Source organism: Schistocerca nitens, chromosome 12 (assembly GCF_023898315.1).
Source record: "Schistocerca nitens isolate TAMUIC-IGC-003100 chromosome 12, iqSchNite1.1, whole genome shotgun sequence".
Classification (NCBI taxonomy): domain Eukaryota; kingdom Metazoa; phylum Arthropoda; class Insecta; order Orthoptera; family Acrididae; genus Schistocerca; species Schistocerca nitens.
This window is the reverse complement of record NC_064625.1, coordinates 141970798-141991249: the sequence shown is the minus strand read 5'-3', so window position 1 is coordinate 141991249 and position 20452 is coordinate 141970798. Positions and strand designations below refer to the sequence as shown.

At 40.7% G+C, this 20452-nt stretch overlaps 1 protein-coding gene across 1 annotated transcript in view; it reads left to right on the top strand.

The window, feature by feature from the left end:
* The window catches only part of LOC126215133 (F-box/LRR-repeat protein 7-like), a 123693-nt gene extending 105675 nt beyond the window's left edge, over nt 1–18018 (top strand). The window contains exons 7-8 of the mRNA XM_049941797.1: nt 11226–11450; nt 17002–18018. Of these exons, the coding sequence (XP_049797754.1) occupies nt 11226–11450; nt 17002–17317 (541 nt within the window). The 3' untranslated portion in view covers nt 17318–18018. The remainder of the gene's footprint in view (nt 1–11225; nt 11451–17001) is intronic.
* Nucleotides 18019–20452: the final 2434 nt, after the last annotated feature.

Here is a 20452-nt window from a genome sequence, read left to right as displayed (position 1 = left end):
CTAAGGATTGGAATATGGGAATTATCTGCCCATTACATAAAAAAGGCGACAAGTCAGAATGTAGCAGTTATTGTGGAATCACTCTCTTGGATGTAACATATAAGATATTTAGTTAAATTTTAGCCTCCAGGCTTGAAGGGATGATAGAAGGGATACTGGGGGAGTATCAGGCTGAATCAGACATTTTTATTAAGACAAGTGCTAGAGAAGGTTTATGAGTATGACAAGCAACTACATCAGCTGTACATAGATTTTAAGCAAGCGTACAACAGCCTACACAGGAAGAAAATTATACAGATCATGAAAGAATTTAGAATCCCACTAAAATTGGTCAATTTAACAGAAATGACAATGAAAGCAACAGGGTGTAAAGTAAGAATAGAGCAAGAACTGTCTGGTGAATTCCAAGTACGGAGGGGGCTACGACAGGGAGATGTGATCTCTACTGTGCTATTTAACTTTGTTTGAGAAAAGGTGATGCGGCAAATGCCGATAAACCCAGGAGGAACAATACTTAATCGGCGAGTTCAAGTGGTACGATATGCGGATGACGTAGCATTAATGGCAAGGAATGTAAGGGCACTAAAGGGGAACTACGATGCGTTAGAGGAAGTAGCAAGAGAAGTAGGTTTAGAAGAAAACATAAACAAAACAAAGTATATGGTGATGGGGGAGCCCAATATAAATGGACAAAAGAATTCAATAGTAATGAATGGGAAAATATGAAAGAGTGAAAACATTTAAATATTTAGGTTCTGTAATAACGAAGGACAATAAAGTAGCAGTAGAAATTCAAGAAAGGATAGCGAGTGGAAATCGTTGCTATTTTGCCTTGCAGAATGTATTTAATTCCAGGAATGTAAGTAGGAATACAGAAATCGAAATACAAGGGCCGTTCAGAAAGTAACCTCCGGTTGATTTAAAAAAATACACCAAGTTAAATAAAAATATTTTAATATATACATCTTACAACTACATCTTTGCACTATTTTTCTACATAGTCTCCATAGCGATTGAGGCACTTATCGTATCTCTTCACAAGCTTTGAAATTCCTTCTGCATAAAAATCACCCGCTTGTGCCTGGAGCCAGCCTGTGACCGCATCTTTGAGCTCTTCGTCGTCATCAAACCGCTGTGACCCGAGCCATTTCTTCAAATGCATGAAGAGGTGATAATCACTTGGCCCCAGGTCTGGGCTGTAAGGTGGATGGTTGATAACGTCCCACTCGAAGGACTCAAGAAGGGCCGTTGTTCTGCGAGCAGAGTGAGGACGGGCGTTATCGTGCAAAAAAACGATACCGGAAGTCAGCATACCACGGCGTTTGTTCTGTATAGCCCTTCGTAACTTTTTTATTGTTTCACAGTACACGTCTTGATTAATGGTACCACGTTCCATGAATTCAACCAACAACACCCCTTTGGCATCCCAAAACACCGTTGCCATCAGTTTTCTGGCAGAAAAATCTTGCGAGGCTTTTCTTGATTTGGTAGGCGAATTTGAATGTGCCCACATCTTTGATTGTTCTTTTGTCTCAGGGTTCACGTACTTAATCCAGGTTTCGTCACCGGTCACGATTCTGTTTAACAACGGTTCTCCTTCGTCCTCATAACGTGACAGAACGTCTAATGCAGAGGCCATTCTTTGAGTTTTGTGGTGGTCGGTAAGAATTTTGGGCACCCATCGTGCACAGAACTTAACGGTAACCCAATCTTGCTGTCACTATCTCGTACAAGAGAGTCTTAGAAATCTGTGGAAAACCAGTAGACAACTCCGACATTGAGAAACGTCGATTTTCACGAACTTTTGCATCAACTGTCTGAACGAGTTCGTCAGTCACCAATGATGGTCTACCACTCCTCTCTTCATCACGAATGTTTTCTCGTCCACTTTTAAATAAACGTACCCATTCACGGACAACTCCTTCACTCATAACTCTCGGTCCGTACACGGCACAAAGCTCACGATGAATAGCTGCTGCAGAATATCCTTTGGCTGTAAAAAACCTTGTGACAGCACGCACTTCACATTTGGCGGGGTTTTCTATTGCAGCACACATTTCAAACTGCCACAAAAACTAAACTAGCGCAGGTACGACGTTCATTCGACCACGGCTTGATGCCGACTGACCTGTTGAGTGCGTGAACGCACAGATGGCGTCGCTACTCCCCCCACAACCCGCACTGTGACCAGTCGGAGGTTACTTTCTGAACTGCCCTCGTATAAACGACCATATTAAGACCTATAGTAATGTATGGATCAGAAGATTGGGTATTGACATTAAAGGAGGAGAACTGGTTATTGAGATGGGAAAGAAAGATAATGAGTGGAGCAGTGAGAGAGGAAGATGGCTGGAGAGTAAGGACAAAGGTAGAACTACAAACACGTTTTTGACAGATGGATATTGTTGTTAAAATTAAGCAGGGAAGAATAAGATGGACAGGACATGTACAGAGAATGCCAGAAACTCGGGAGTGTCAAGAAAGTTTTCATGGGAAAACCTGACGGGATAAGGAGACCCAGGAATAGGTGGATGGATGATATGGAAGAAGATCTAAAGGTGATGGGAATAAGAAATTGGAGAAGGAAGGCTATGGACAGGGAAGAATGGAGGCAGGTGATACAAGAGGCCAAGGTTCTTCAAGGACTGTAGAGCCAACCATGAAGAAGATATGTAGTGTCAACAGTTAAATTTGGTGGCGGTCGTTTTATGGTGTGGTCATGTTTTTCATGGAGGGGCTTGCACCCCCTGTTGTTTTGCATGGCACTATCACAGCACAGGCCTACATTGATGGTTTAAGCATCTTCCACTGTTGAAGAGCAATTTGGGGATTGCATCTTTCAACACGATCGAGCACCTGTTCCGACTCCGTGCCGGGCCTCACGGACCGACATCGATACCTGTCCTCGATGCAGCACTCCGTGAACAATGGGCTGCAATTCCAGCACCTGATTGAACGGATGCCTGCGAGAGTGGAAGCTGTCGTAAAGGCTAAGGATAGGCCAACACCGTATTGAATTCCAGCATTACCGATGGAGGGCGCCGTGAACATGTAAGTCATTTTCAGCCAGGTGTCCACATACTTCTGTTCACATAGTGTATCTCATTAAAGAGGTAGACTATTTCCTTCTTTACCCTGTTTCCCAAATTCTTCAACACTTATGCTGACAAGTTATCGATTCCACACGCCTTCCGTTCTTCATCTTCTTTAGTATCTTTCTGCTTCTGCTCCCAAGATGCTGTGCCCCTTTCCATCTTCTGGCACACATTCCTCCTCTTCGAGCTTGATTTCTCTTGGTATTTGATCGATTTTATACAGTCATTCCGTACACTCTTGCCATCTGCTCAGAACCTCCTGTTGTCCTTCAACTAATGTACTACCATCCACTCTTTCTATTTCCATGTTAGTTTTCCTTCATTTACTTAAAAAAAAATATTTCCCTAGCTAACCTATACATCATTTCATACTTTCCCTCTCTCTTCATTTTCGTTATTTCCTCTCTTTTGCCTTTCTTTCATCTTTCTCTTGCTTCTTCAGTTTCTCTTCATAAGAAGGGAAAATAAAGTTTTGTATCTAAGGAAAGATTACTCTGTGGCTTTCTTTTCCAGAAAACTCAGTCAAGTGCTGGTTGCATATGTTAATTTCTTCCCTTTTATCATATTATATTTTTGTCCACCAGAATTTTGTTTTACTTATAATCCCTTCATTCGTCTAAATCTTCATCTGTGTTATTTTGTGCATAGTGCAATGAGAATTTTTGCCTCTTGTGGAAGGAGAGAGGTCTATCAGTACATGTCAGAGTTAGGCAGTGGCAGGCAGGCTCATGACCCATCAAATCTGCAGTTTCTCATTCTGCAATGTCGGTATTTGCATTGTTCGGGATATTATGACTTTTAATTGATTATGGAATCGGTGGGGTCGGGAGGGCCGTATTTGACACTGTAGGGGGTCTCAACTGTCCTTAGTGACAAGCAATCGAGAGGACAGATACGTTGATCACTCGGCATAGCAGGACCGTACAACCACGTGATTTACATTGAGTCGGGAAGTGGGTTATTCGCAACAAGACAAGTATCCGTACTGACAGTGAGACTTCTGTAGCACCACGGACTGTTAGTACTGCTATCATTGTTATGGCCTGCCTTGACACGGCAACAACGAGGCAGTGGTGTGCCCTACTACATCACTGGGCGTGTGAGTGGCACATTGTCTTTTCAGATGAGTAGTGGTTCTCCCTACAGCACACAATAGTTGTGCACGGATGCTCTGACAACGAGAGGCCCCTCGGTAGTGGGATTGACTTTTCGGTGTAGGGTAAGGTCCGAGGTATCAAACCTCTCAGCTGTCCACCCTCGTGGCCTACGTTTGTGAGTGAATGATGCTGTACAATTTGAAATATACTAATGTTAATCAAACTGTTTCCGTAGCGTAACGGTTATCACTTGGTCCTCACATGCAGAAGATTGTGGGTTTTAATGTTGTCTGATGCTTTGAAATTTTTTAGTTTGTATTGAAATGACTGATCATTAGTTTTATTGTGTTAACTGGTTTAAATGTATTTTTTTTTTTATTTCTATTCCTTTGTCATGTCATTTTAATCAGTGTATTAACTGTTTCAGTTCCTCTCGTTTTTTCGTCCTGTCATTCTTTTTCCATTTGGAATCTTCGTGCTTGTTAATTTAGTTATGGTTATTTATTGATTTCTATTTAATTTCTTCCCTTTTATCATATTATATTTTTGTCCACCAGACTTTCGTTTTACTTATAATCCCTTCATTCGTCTAAATCTTCGTCTGTGTTATTTTGTGCATAGTGCAATGAGAATTTTTGTTTTAAATGTTGATATGATGATTGCAATCCAAAGAAATGTACATTTTTTAACGAAATTACATTTTTTGGCCCTGTTGCACAGTCGTCTTGAATAGATTATTTCATCTTTTGTTTTTTAACCGATAAATCGGCATTTTCAAATGTTTAAATATTATGATAAATAAATGAAAGTAATGAAATTCTCATGCATAAAGATCCCATGTGGAAAAAGAATTATAGGAAGAAGAAATGTGAGCAGTTGAAACAGTTAATATGCTGATTAAAATGTGACAAAGGAATAGAAATAAAAAGTACATTTACACTAATGATCAAACTCATTTTGGTACATATTTAAAAATAAATTTAAAAATAAAAATATTACAATCACCTGACAAGGTTCAAACCCACAACCTTTTGTATGTGATGAGCACACAATAACCATTACAGTGACAATCTGATTAACATTTCTATTTTTAAAGCTAAATACCAAAATATTTTTTTGTCAATTACTTGCAAATGACAGTCCATCAGGGCAAATGGCTGCAGGGTGTGATACCTTGCACTTTAACCTACATCACTTTGTATTCGGTTTCAGAAGGTTGATCCCACCATTGGGAACCTCTCCTTGTGAGAACAACAAAGATTGCCAAATTGCAATTGTTATTGACATGCAGGCCCAGAATCTCATGTGATGTTATGGAGCTCCATTGAGTGCACAGTATGATCACCTCTGCTTAGCGTAGCCTGTAATTTGGACAGCAGGTAATACATTTCTGACACGGTAGGGCCAGTGGCTGTGACCTTTCTGTGAGGTCTGCTCGACAGTATCTTTAAACGGGATAATGTGAGACCTGACCGACCTCGATACAGAGGATGTTAAATGTTGGTCTCGTTCGAACATTCTCCAGATCTGTCACCCATTTAACTTTCAAGTGGGTGTGCCAATTTTCATAACACAAGTGGGCACACAACATACTTTATAGACATGTAAAGGATAGCTATATTTCTATTACCAAAGTCAGCATATATGAGCAAAACCACAGTTTAATCTTAGTTTAATTAAACAACAATAGAATAAACTTACATTAGCTACCGTATTTACTCGAATCTAAGCCACACTCAATTCTAAGCCGCACCTAAAAAATGAGACTCTAAATCAAGGAAAATAAAATTTCCCGAATCTAAGCCACACCTGAAATTTGAGACTCGAAATTCAAGGGGAGAGAAAAGTTTTTGGCCGCACCTCCAAATCGAAACAAAGTTGGTCCATTGTAATATGAGACACAATTTAGGTTGAATGAATGACGATACAGCTACAGTAGTTCGGTACGAGTCGTAAGCTTAGCAGTTACCAGGTAACCATTGCTATGTGTCAGGCACTCCTTCCGTATTTATACGGGTACCCTTCCTTTTCCACGTGCTTCGTCTGGTTTGCACTGATTGCTTAATTTTCTTTGGTCTTAGCAACCATCTCTTCTCAGAGGTAGGAAAAAATTCAGAACGTAGAGTTGGCCATATTGATAAACATCCTTAACAGTCTTATCAGTCGCATTTTCCTAGTACAGTGAAACGCTGCAACATTCGAAGATGAACAATATGGAATTTGTATTTACTTCGATGGATAATGTATGAAAATGCAGTGGTCGAAATTCGGGGCAGAGGAAAAAAAGCTCGTCTTCCACTTTTTTTTTTTTTTAATTTATTTACTGACACAGAGGTTTTGGCGCCAGTATTTATCTTTGTGCCTGCAAAGCATGCCTATGTAGCACTACATATATTTGACGGCAGAAGTTAATTGTAGCGGCACCTACCAACATTTTTCAGAACTTCTGCTTACTTTGCACTCGATTCTAAGCCGCAGGCGGTTTTTTGGATTACAAAAACTGGAAAAAAAAGTGCGGCTTAGATTCGAGTAAATACGGTACATCACTGTTTAATTAAGCAATAATAAAATAAACTTTCATTGTATCACTCTGTTGTTGCAGTGTGGTGACCAGCTAAGAGCATTAAACATCGCATTTGCACCATATCCCTGACGAAGACTTATTCCATTACTAATTATCTCATATGCAACTGCCTCATTAGTGGGTTGTGCTGCTAGCTTGCAATCTGGATCATTTTCTTGCTTGGTTCTTAAATTTTTTCTCATGTGGTTGGCTATTTATTTTATGTTACTGCTTCTCACTTGGACATATAACAACACAGCTTTTAACTGTGTTAGCTGAAGCAACAATGAAGGAAAAGAAGTGCACTCGCAAATGTAAAACAACAGTGGAATGGTAGAAACCAGTGTTCTTTATTGTTGGCGAACTTTATACATACACTCAAGGGTTAAAACATTTCGTCGTGGGATCTCCGAGAGACCAGCACTCTACCACTACAATTGATACTCTGGAATGGCATACCTGCATTTGTCATCTGAAGTTGGCGTACCTACATTTGTCATCTGAAATGAGTTCGACTTGATGCTCAGCTGGGTTGTTACTCCCAGAGAAGGCAACTCTGTGTACTAAAATTTGCTCCCCATATACCCTCAAATCTCTCCCACAAGACATAGCCCTATCGAAGACAACTTGAGTGCCTGGCAGTAGGGTTTGCATTCTTCAGCAAAATCATGAGCTTTGCTGCGGTGGCATAGAGGCTGGTAGAGTCACCCGAGCCAGACAAGTCGACAGAGGAGCCAGATGAATCATATTTCACATAGTGCGGGGAAGGGGGGGGGGGGTCAGTTTAGGCGAAGAGAAGCAAACATCCCTAGGGGAGGAAACACCCAAGGAAAATCCTGGTCCTCCAGGGCGGGAGTTGGGCATGGGGCCAACAACCCCACCTCGTAAAATGGAATTGTTGTGGATACCACATGTTGGCCTCAAAAGGATACAGATTACAGCATGAAGACAAGACAAGGCAAAGAGAAAGGTTAATGAGAAAAAAAATCGATAGCGTGATAGCCACCTGGAATGTGAGGACACTTAAGAGACGTGAAAAATTACAAGAAATTACAGAGGAAATGGGTAAGTATAGAAAGAAAATAGCAACCCAAAAAAAAGTAGTGGAAAATACAGGGGATGATTGCATTGGACAAAACACATACTGATGTATAGCGGAGGACATGCAGGCCATCCAGGTACTGGCTTTATTGCACATATCTCAGTGAAGGCAAGTATAATTAGCTTCAAAGAAATTAGTGATAGGTTTTGGTCTTCGAGAGTTAAGGCAAAACTTTTCAATGTTACGATGATGCATGTGGCTATGCCCTAGGAATCAGATGGAGATGAAAAGGGTGCATATAACTCCACAGGAAATTGATGCACAAATGATCATTGTGTATCTGAATGCAAAACTAGAGGAAGAAGGAGTGTATTGAAACATAATAGGAAAAGAGAGCCTGCATGAAGTCAATAATGATGATGAACTAAAGCTGATAGACTTTGACAATGGTAAGAAGGTGATGATAAAAAGCACATGGTGTGCTAGGAAAGATATTAACAAGTGTACATGGCCACAGTACGAGATGGAGTTAAAAGAAACCAAATAGACAATGTAATTATAAACAGCACGCAGCAGACGTTATGAAAGTTAGTAGATGTAGAGGGGCAGACAGAGACACAGATGAGAATCAGATGTAGCCAGAAGATCGATATGGGAAGAAACGAAAAGAGTAGGGGAAAAGTGAAACACGGTATAGAAACTCTCCAAAGTAAAGAAAAACAGGAAGAAATTATAAGAGATTGCCGAGACAAGAAATAGTACATAAAAAAGGGAATGTGGAAACTAAATGGGGATACTTAAAAAAGCTTTCAGTGCAGGCATGGAAGGAGCATTATGGAGGAATACCAAAAAACAGTGAAATGTTCTGAATGCTCCCTGGAAGTACAAGAGAGAAATGAAGCGAGACAAAGAATTCTGCTACGGAAAACAAGACTGGTGGTGTAAGAGAGAGAGAAGGGGAAAAAACTGGATAAGTTACATAGGATAACGAAAAGGCAGTATGAAAGGAGGAAGATAGTTCAGTTGGATGAAATGAGAGATGATGATGAAACACGAAATTTTGTGAAAGGTCTGGAGGTATGAAGAGACGATTCCAACTGAGAGCTGTCTCCTGTAAGGCCAAAGATGAAAACCTAATTGGAGGTAAAAGCAAAGCTTTGGGAAGATGGCGAGAGCATTTTGCCGAGTTACTTGATGGAAAGGGGGGAGGGAGCAGAGAAGGAAATCTTGAATGAGGAAGAGGAGGAGCTGGATTTGGAACTGGAATTAGAATCGGAAGTGGAGGAACAGGAAGTTGAACTACCGGATTAACAGGAAGTGAAAATGCAGCTAAAAACTTAAAGAATAGTAAAGCAGCAGGATGGCATAGAGCTGGAATTCTTAAAATTTGGGGGAAAGAAGATGGAGACTACTGTTAATTGCCTAATAAAGAAAATATGGATAAAGTGGGGGAAAGGATTGGAGCATGGGAGTAATTTGTCCCTTACATAAGAAAGGCGATAAGTCAGAGTGCAGTAGTTACCGTGGAGATGCTCCTAGATACAACATGAAAGGTGTTGACTGAGAGTTTAGCCTCTCGTCTAGAATACCAGGTGGAAATGGTACTTGGGGATTATCAAGCTGGATTTAGAAGAAATAGTTCCACAATGACCCTCATATTTTTATTGAGACAAGTGCTAGAGAAATTTTATAGAGATGACAACAACTGCATCAGATGTACATTGATTTTAAACAAGTATACACTTGAAACTTCCTGGCAGATTAAAACTGTGTGCCCGACCGAGACTCGAACTCGGGACCTTTGCCTTTCGCGGGCAAGTGCTCTACCAACTGAGCTACTGAAGCACGACTCACGGCCGGTACTCACAGCTTTACTTCTGCCAGTACCTCGTCTCCTACCTTCCAAACTTTACAGAAGCTCTCCTGCGAACCATGCAGAACTAGCACTCCTGAAAGAAAGGATATTGCTGAGACATGGCTTAGCCACAGCCTGGGGGATGTTTCCAGAATGAGATTTTCACTCTGCAGCGGAGTGTGCGCTGATATGAAACTTCCTGGCAGATTAAAACTGTGTGCCCAACCGAGACTCGAACTCGGGACCTTTGCCTTTCGCGGGCAAGTGGCCTACCAACTGAGCTACCCGAGCACGACTCACGCCCCGTCCTCACAGCTTTACTTCTGCCAGTCTCGATCCGGCACACAGTTTTAATCTTCCAGGAAATTTCATATCAGCGCACACTCCGCTGCAGAGTGAAAACCTTATTCTAGAAACATCCCCTAGGCTGTGGCTAAGCCATGTCTCCGCAATATCCTTTCTTTCAAGAGTGCTAGTTCTGCAAGGTTCGCAGGAGAGCTTCTGTAAAGTTTGGAAGGTAGGAGACGAGATACTGGCAGAAGTGAAGCTGTGAGGACGGGGCGTGAGTCGTGCTCAGGTAGCTCGGTCGGTAGAGCACTTGCCCGCAAAAGGCAAAGGTCCCAAGTTCGAGTCTCGCTCCGGCACACAGTTTTAATCTGTCAGGAAATTCCAAGTATACACTTATTATGGACGTAACCACTGTATTACAAAAGAAAGAAACTGCGATTTGTCAATGTTAGAGGAGCACGTGACCTTGTACATATACCCCTTCTTTTAGACAAATTGGAAAAACTTGGTGTACTGTCTAGACTGATGTTGTTATCAGTAGCCTGATCTCTCAAAGAAAAATATACATTAATTCAGAGGTATTATGCATTATGCATGGTCCCTTTCTAGGTTTGCCCAAAGGAGCAATTATAAGTGTTTACCCTTTATGCGCATGAATTAGGAAACTCAATCTCTGCCTTCCAGAATGTTACACACACACACACACACACACACACACACACACAGAGTGAGAGAGAGAGAGGGGGGGGGGGCGGGAGGAGCTTTGGCACACACTATAGTGTTGAAGAAGACACAGTGGTTCTGTCTTTGGCATTCTTTTCTTCTTCTTCTTCTTCTTCTTCTTCTTCTTCTTCTTCTTCTTCTTCTCCCCCACTGTCTTTTAACAAGGATGCACAAATAAATAGTCCTTATTTTTAGGCAGTTTATGGCAGTAGCATAATAACTTCAGTACTTTGCTTTGGGGGCTCTGTGGTTGTGTTAAAATGTTGTTTTTGTCTTAATAAATAAATAAATAAATAAATGTCTTTCTTTCTGCAGCTCTTTCTGTTTGTAAGTATACCTGTTATCCCTGCACCCCCCCCCCCCCCCCCCCCACGCCACCAAAAAAATCTATGTTAGACTGGAGTTTAACTTCATGACACTTTGTCTACTAATTGTTCGTAATTATTTGATTTACTTTAAAGATGCTCTGTTTCACAGTTTATCACCAGCAGTAAAATTCATTACATTTTTCTCTACCCTCCTGTTCACAGATAAAAGGAAGAACTCTTGGGTTTTGTTTCAGACTGGACGTGTCGGGCTGTACAGGTCTTGTTGGAGCCCTAATCCCCTACCTCACTGGACTACACCGACTTCAGACTTTAATAATGGAAGACATGGAGTTTCAAGAGTTGCAACCAGGTCTGAGCAGTATTGTCGAACTAACAAGTTTGCGCTGCCTGACACTCTGCTATTCTTTTGTTACTGGAGTGCCATTTGACAAGTTTCCAGGAAAACTTGTCAATCTCAGGTGAGAAAAGAACTCCATCTACATGATTACTCTGCAGTTCACTGTCAAGTGTTTGACCGAAGGTTTATACAACAGCTTTCACACTTTCCCTATCGTTCCACTCTCAGACAGCATGTGTGAAAAATGAACACCTTAATCTTTCCCTTTGAGCCCCAAGTTCTCTCTTACTTTATTACGATGATCATTTCTCACTATGCATGTCAAACGTCAACAAAATAGTTTGCCATTCAGAGGAAAAAGTTGATGATTATAATGTTGTCAAGAGAGATCGCTGCTGCAGAAAATGTCTTTTGTATTAATGATTGTCACACCAACTCAATTATCGTACCCATAACAGGTGTGATTGGTGATATGAATGTCTTTATATAAGGATAGTTACGTGTCCTCTTTGTCTTTAACAGCGGAATAACTAAATAAAATAATCTCAGATTCCAAGCCCGTTTTTTGAAATCTGGAATGACAGTTGACACAGCTCAACAAGCAAGAAAATTTTGCAGGAATATGAGAATAGTTACGTTCTGTCAGTGTACCTAGATGGGTAATCAGCATGTGTGATCCTAATACGGAGGACTCGAGTTTGATTCCTAATGATGCCAGTGATTTTTCCCTGGAGGGTGGACTGGAACAGAAAACAACGTTGCTTTGAGAGACCAATTGAGGAGCTATTTGATGTGTTCTAGTGGCTCCTGTTAGAGACAGCAAAGGACTTGGAAGAGCAGTTGAACGGAATGGACAGTGTCTTGAAAGGAGGGTATAAGATGAACATCAACAAAAGCATAACGAGGATAATGGAATGTAGTCGAATTAAGTCGGCTGATGCTGAGGGAATTAGATTAAGAAATGAAACACTTAAAGTAGTAAAGGAGTTCTGCTATTTGGGGAGCAAAATAACTGACAATGGTCCAAGTAGAGAGGATATAAAATGTAGACTGGCAATGGCAAGGAAAGCGTTTCTGAAGAAGAGAAATTTGTTAACATCGAGTATAGATTTAAGTGTCAGGAAGTCGTTTCTGAAAGTATTTGTATGGAGTGTAGCCATGTATGGAAGTGAAACATGGACGATAAATAGTTTGTACAAGAAGAGAATAGAAGCTTTCGAAATGTGGTGCTACAGAAGAATGCTGAAGATTAGATGGGTAGATCACATAACTAATGAGGAGGTATTGAATAGAATTGGGGAGAAGAGGAGTTTGTGGCACAACTTGACTAGAAGAAGGGATCGGTTGGTAGGACATGTTCTGAGGCATCGAGGGATCACCAATTTAGTATTGGATGGCAGCGTGGGGGGTAAAAATTGTAGAGGGGACCAAGAGATGAATACACTAAGCAGATTCAGAAGGATGTAGGCTGCAGTAGGTACTGGGAGATGAAGAAGCTTGCACAGGATAGAGTAGCATGGAGAGCTGTATCAAACCAGTCTCAGGACTGAAGACCACAACAACAACAACATAGTGGCTCAAGGGCCTAAAAGCAGACAATGACCATAAATTATTCTGGTCAAGGTTAGAGTTAAACATGGCTTGTAATTTCTATAAGGCCTTGCCATTTTTGAGACACTAATTCCGTGAAAGTTGGCTGAGAAATTCTGAAATGGCTGTATGTAAACAGCGTAAACAGTTTTAGTAAAATGTTGTTTAGGAGGGTACGATCCCATGATGACACCTTCCCCCCTCTCATCCGTGCATGGTGTATACTTTTTGTCCTCCCCCCCCCCCCCCCCCTTCCGAGCTCATAAATAGTGTTGGAAGATGCCTGCGAAGTCTCTTAATGACAGGCTATATCTAGTAATCCTACTGGTCTCAATCCATACTGTGAGCAACATAGGCATTATAATAAATTGCACAGTACTGGACTTTATCAAGATCTGTATTTAAATTGTAGTGTTACGCTTGCGTATTCCTTCCTTTCCTTCTTTACCCTCTCTCTCTTTTTCCTTCTCCTTGTCTGTGTGTTGTTGTGGTCTTCAGTCCTGAGACTGGTTTGATGCAGCTCTCCATGCTACTCTATCCTGTGCAAGCTTCTTCATCTCCCAGTACCTACTGCAACCTACATCCTTCTGAATCTGCTGAGTGTATTCATCTCTTGGTCTCCCTCTACGATTTTTACCCTCCACGCTGCCCTCCAATGCTAAATTTGTGATCCCTTGATGCCTCAAAACGTGTCCTACCAACCGATCCCTTCTTCTAGTCAAGTTGTGCCACAAACTTCTCTTCTCCCCAATCCTATTCAATACCTCCTCATTAGTTACGTGATCTACCCACCTTATCTTCAGCATTCTTCTGTAGCACCACATTTTGAAAGCTTCTATTCTCTTCTTGTCCAAACTAGTTATCGTCCATGTTTCACTTCCATACATGGCTACACTCCATACAAATACTTTCAGAAACGACTTCCTGACACTTAAATCTATACTCGATGTTAACAAATTTCTCTTCTTCAGAAACGCTTTCCTTGCCATTGCCAGTCTACATTTTATATCCTCTCTACTTCGACCATCATCAGTTATTTTGCTCCCTAAATAGCAAAACTCCTTTACTACTTTAAATGTGTCATTTCCTAATCTAATTCCCTCAGCATCACCCGATTTAATTCGAATACATTCCATTATCCTCGTTTTGCCTTTGTTGATGTTCATCTTATATCCTCCTTTCAAGACACTGTCCATTCCGTTCAACTGCTCTTCCGAGTCCTTTGCTGTCTCTGACAGAATTACAATGTCATCGGCGAACCTCAAAGTTTTTACTTCTTCTCCATGAATTTTAATACCCACTTGTCTGTGTATTGTCACCTTATTTCAGGTTATTGCCTGATCCTTGTTTTGTGTGTATGAGGGTGAATCAAAAAGTAATTTATACTTCCAAGTTACTGCCATGTATTAAACGACATACACGTAGTAACACGGCTATGACAACATACAATGTTAAGTTCACTTTTCCACATAGTCCCCAAGAGACTGTAAACATTTATCGGAATGAGTAACCAGCTTTTCAATTCGAGATGCGTAGAGATCTCCTCCAGCGATATGTAACCACTTGGATGCAGCAGCTTTCACCACCTCCTCATTTCGGACGTGTAGTGTACCGTGGTCCTCTTTCATCTTGCCAAACACATTATAATTGCATGGTCTGGACCATATGGAGGATGTTGCTGTACCTCCCACTTGTATCGTTACAGCAGTTATGAGCTTTGGTGGGCCCGAGTGCAGTGTCACGTTATCACACAGCAAAATCACACCCGTGCTCAATTTTTCGATGCCAATTTTCTTTGCCTTATGCAAACAATGCAGCATTTGACAATACAAAACATAGTCGATTGTCATGCCTTCTGGGATAAATTCAACGTGCACTACACCCTCTGTGTCAAAGAACAACGTTGCCATCACCTTTTCTGCTGAAGGTTGGACCTTTGCATTCTTTTGTTGTGGTGATGTGTGCACCTGTTTCATGATGTCCTCTTTGTTTTGGGGTTGAAATGGTGGACACATGTTTCATTCCCTATGATGGTTCGCTGCAGAAACTTGTTGCCCTACAAAAAATACTGTTCCAAAATTGTCAGTGACAATTGGAAATGCCCCATGTGAGCATCAGTGAGCGGCTGTGGGACCTATCAGGTACACAGTTTATGATATCTGAAGTGCTGGTGAACAGTGGAGAGTACACTGTTGTACGAAATAATCAGTATGCTGGAAATTTCCTGCAGTGTTATGCACCGATCCTTTCTAATGATCTTATCCACACGGTCGACATTTGCAACGGTACAGGACATCGTGGGCTTGCCTTCGCGATATTGTCAGTGACATCCGTGCATCCGGCATCAAATTATTTATGCCACTTTACAATAGCTGGGTGAGACATTGAATGCTCACCATATACAGCAATGATTTCACAATTAATTCTATGCACCTGAGCTGTTCAGCCCACAGAAATGTGATCATTGCAAGCACATCCAATTAGGAGTGAACATCCAGTTGATGCGCCATTGAGCCTAGCCCATTTGCACATGCAACACGGCGGAATATCACACCATCTACCGTATCGGATGTGTCAGCAGTTACTGTTGTGTGCTACACGTAGGCCACAGTCACAACACAAAGCGTGCTCTTGCGGCGAGCTGAAGTTCAGTTCTTTTATCTTGGCGGTTCGTGCATGCCCGCCCAGACGTGGGAGATTGCTGCGTTGCCAGTTGCAAACGATGCATGTGTCAAGAGAAGCAGTGCCATAGTATAGTATAGTTCGCAAACTTACGTTTAGGGGGGTGCGCGCAGTTTATGAAGTAAAGCCACCACGGCCACATTAACCATTTCGCTGCTACAGAGACGTGCTCCCCACATTCCACGCTGTGCGCGATTTTGTCATCACTGCACTGCTCGCCTGTGCTGACACATGGTGTTCTGACTGCTTTGACACACTTATCATTCGATTTCACAAAAACATAGATCAGTCGACGAAAACATTGAATATGACATTGCCAAAGCAGCGAAGCAAAGAATTGCGTCAGACAATCGAGTAGCTCGGCAATGTTCGAGCCGAAACTCTGCTCTAAATAATACTTTTAATACTGTCTCAAAAGAATATATCTCAATATGAATAGTAAAACAGCGACTGCGGAAGAGAAGATATATATACAAAAAAGATAACACAAATATTGTATGTGTGCCTTTTCATTGTTTGTAATTTCTGTGAAAAGAAATATTGGAGGACAAAATTAGAAAAACCGAAAACTTATTATGATTATAATGAAGAGACAAAGCACTAGAAATTTCAAAAATTACATTCAGACACATAAAATTCATGAAGTAAGACACTTCGATATTGTTTTGAAATAAAGAAAATACTAAGCACCAAACAAGCTTTGAACTCAGAATCTTCCGCTTAGCAGCCAAACACCTTACCCGTTATACTAGCGCAGCTCTTCATTCAAGAAACGTCCTGGAGGACTCTGAAATGTCAAGCAAAATACCGACACACACTGTTGATATGACTATGAATTACTCACATTTCCTCAAAGTACAATAGGAAACAAACAATTACCGCTGTTCTTTATTACGAAAAAGCGGTTCGTGAGAATAATACAGACACCTTTCCTTGCTATCGCCTGACTTAGGAGGCTTACTACTTGTTTGGTTTAATTAATTAATAGAATATGAAGCAATTGGTATAAAGAATGCTTTTTCTAAACTTTCTATAAAAGAAAGTCTGCTATCAGGAAATTGCTTTTGTTCAATTACTGTTCTAAAACTGTTCTAAAACTGAAGACACTCGTCCGTGCTCCTGCACTGCGGTCAATCTCTGGCAACATCATTCTCTGTTCATTGGCTGACTGTGTTTTGTGAAGTCAGATGCACAGAATGAACCTAAACTCAGCCACCGTCATAAATGATGCGCACTATAGTGTAAGTTACTTTTCGATTCACCCTTGTAAATCTGAGCATACATTTACACAGTTGACATGTCTCATCAGTACTGTTGTACAAACCTTCGCTTTATAGAGCTACCTTAGTTGCATCTTCACATTGTCACAGTTACAGCAGTGTTTCCAATTCTCATCATAGGCAGCTGAGAATCCGAGGGTGTCAGGGTGACCCTAGATCCATTGACGGGCTGGAAGAGCAGATGCCCAATCTTAAAATCTATGGCAACTTTGAAGCGGACGAACCGTCTTATCTCATGGAAGATCATAAGCACGATGCGGATCTTGCAGAAAATGAAGAGAATGTGGAGCCTAATGCTGCAGACAAAGCGCAGGATGGAACTTCGGAGAATGACAGAGACAGTGATGCTGATAGTATCAGTAGCAGTGATAGTGAGAGTTACAATAATATTTGGGATGAAAGCAGCATATCTGTCCTTTTCTCAGAGGATATGTAAAAGTGATATGCTATTTATATGGGAATATGAATCTCAGTACCGAATCAAACACCTGAAACTCCAGGTTGGAATTTCAACAGTATTAGGAAAAGATAGATTGCTACTCACCGTAAAGATGAACCATTGAGATCCAGATAGGCACAATGAAAAAACTGTTGCATATTATAGTGCTCAGCCAAAGCCTTTGTCACACACACACACACACACACACACACACACACACACACACACACACACACCTAACCTCATACAGACATTGAACACTACCACTGGTAGTGCTGGCCAGAATCTACATCTACATCATTACTGGCCAGAATCTACATCTACATCATTACTCTGCAATTCACAATTAAGTGCTTGGCAGAAGGTTCATCAAACTACTTGTAAGCTACTTCTCTACTATTCCATTCACAGAGAGCGCACAGGAAAACCGAACACACAAATCTTTCTGTGTGAGGTCAGATTTCTCTTGTTGTATTATGATCATCATTTCTCCCGATGTAGGTGGGTGCCAACAAGATATTTTCACTCTCTGTGGAGAAAGTTGGTGCTTGAAATTTCATGAGAAGGTCCTATCACAGTGAAAAATACCTTTATATATACTAAGATGGTATCTGCTCTTTCGGACATGTCCGAAAGAACAGATGCCATCGGTGACCGTGCAGCTCGTTAGAATGAAATTACAATGAAATGAACACCCTTAGCTGCTTACAGGCGTTGACGTACGTCAATGGGGACAGACGAAAATGTGTGCCCCGACTGGGACTCGAACCCGGGATCTCCTGCTTACATGCACAAACAGAGCCCGAACTCTTACAGGAATCGGCAACGTGCCACGAGTAATGAGTATAATGGTCGGGGCACTACGAATGTAGTGCAAGACAATACGTTGAGAATGTGGGTTTCGCGGGAGGTGTGTCAGAGATAAATCCCTGCAGTCGCGCTATCCTCTGTGTCTCAGATGGATTGAGCGTCTGCCATGTAAGCAGGAGATCCCGGGTTCGAGTTCCGGTCGGGGCACACACTTTCATCTGTCCCCGTTGACGTACGTCAACACCTATAAGCAGCTAAGGGTGTTCATCTCATTGTAATTTCAAAAATACCTTTGTTTTAATTACTGCCACCTTCATTCGTGTATCATATCTGTGGCACTCTATCCCTTATTTCGCAATAATACAAAATGAGGTGCCCTCCTTTGAATGTTTTTAATATTCTCTGTCTGATGCGGATCCCGCACCGCACAGTGGTACTTCAAAAGAGGGTGAACAAGAGTAGTGTGACCAGTCTCTTTAGTAGATCAGTTACATTTTCTGAGTATTCTGTCAATAAATATCTTTGGTTCACTTTCCCCATAACATTATATTTGTGATCATTCCAAATTAAGTTATTCATAATTGTAATCAACCAAAAATATAGCGGATTCCTTTTAGTACTCTTGTAGATGACTTCACAGTTTTCATTATTTAGAATCAGTTGCCACTGACTACACAGATATCTTGTTTAAATCATTTTGCAATTTGTTTTGATCATCTGATGATTTTACAAGATGGTGAATAACAGCATCATCTGCAAACACTCTAAGAGGGCTGTTCAGAATGTCTCCTAAAATCAAGAATGAAGAAGTCTTTGGCTGAAAGCTATAAATTGTAACAGTCTCTCCTTTGTGCATCTGCAACTCAACGGGTCATCTTTACGATGAATAGCAATCTACCCTTCTCCTAATATAGTTAATCTCATTATTGATTGCATCTCAGTTGGTTTGGTGTAACTGGATCAAAATTTAATACTCCACAAATGCAGTTACTGGGTGCAGTGGACTGCTAAAATGCTGTCAAACAAAAAAATAGTTGTTTGTTTGTATAAAATTTGTTATTGAAGTGGCATTCCTGTAATGTAATGTTAAGAATGACGGAAACTGTTTTGAAGGAAGATAATAACAGATCATTTTAGAAATTTATTCGTGGAAGGAAAGATATGAACAGAATGCAGGCCCTGGCAATAGTTAGGAGAATGATGGTGATATAGCAGTGACTGTGAAAGTAATACCAATATTTGGGAGGAAAGTATATCTGTCCTCTTTTTAGAAGATATGTAAAAGTGATATGGTATTTATGCTGAAATAAGTATCTCAGTATTCACTGCATCTAAGCTGGAATGGTTTAGCTGGATCAAAATTTAATACTCCAAAACTGTGGTTACTGGATTTGTGTGTTGTAGTGGACTGCTAAAATGCTGTTAAACAAAAACTAGTTTTTTGTTTGTAACATTGTTAGTAACTTGTATTTCCTGTAATGTAATGTTTACGATGGCAAAAACTGTATTGAAGGTAAGTAATTAGAAATCATTTTAGAAATATCTAGGTGAAATTTAGATCATCTACAATAAGATTATTTGAATATGTGTTGTAATTATAGTGGTTTTGCAGTATCTGTTTTTCAAATGATAAAATGACGACATTGTTGAGCTAGCAGTTTCAAAATATCACTCACAAAATTAGCATGTCCTATGTAGTAAACTGTCAATTATCTGTGTTACTTGTCATCAGAGAAATTTTGCCCTAGTACTAGTTATCATTGTCAGCCTTGTCACGTTTCATTGTATGTTGTTTATGGTCCCTCAGTTTTATTTTTATGTACAGCGCCAGTGCCAAAGAGGAAAATTCTAGTGAAACATAGATGCAGATGCTACACCTCTGTTGTGAGCATGAAATGGATGAGTAAATCCTACCATAGGTGATGTTTTAACTCACTGAAATGTAAGTTGTATTTGTGACAAAAAAAAAATAAATACACTTCAGCAGTTGTATACACAGTACCACCCCCCCCCCCCCCCAACACACACACACACACACACACACACACACACACACACACACACACACACACACACACTATTAAGGAAATATCATTACAGTGAAGAGGTGAGACAGTTTCTCATAACTATTTTACTCAAATCTCATAAATTCAGTGTAACAGTTATAATGTTGATGAAATGGCATTCATGAACATCTTTTTAGAATAGTGCATACTGTAATGTTGTAGAGCATGTTGCAGTGCACACACAACTTCTGCGCATTCTTACAAGCAGCAGACACTACTTGATGATGTGCTGTGTTCAGTAAAGAATGCATCTGAA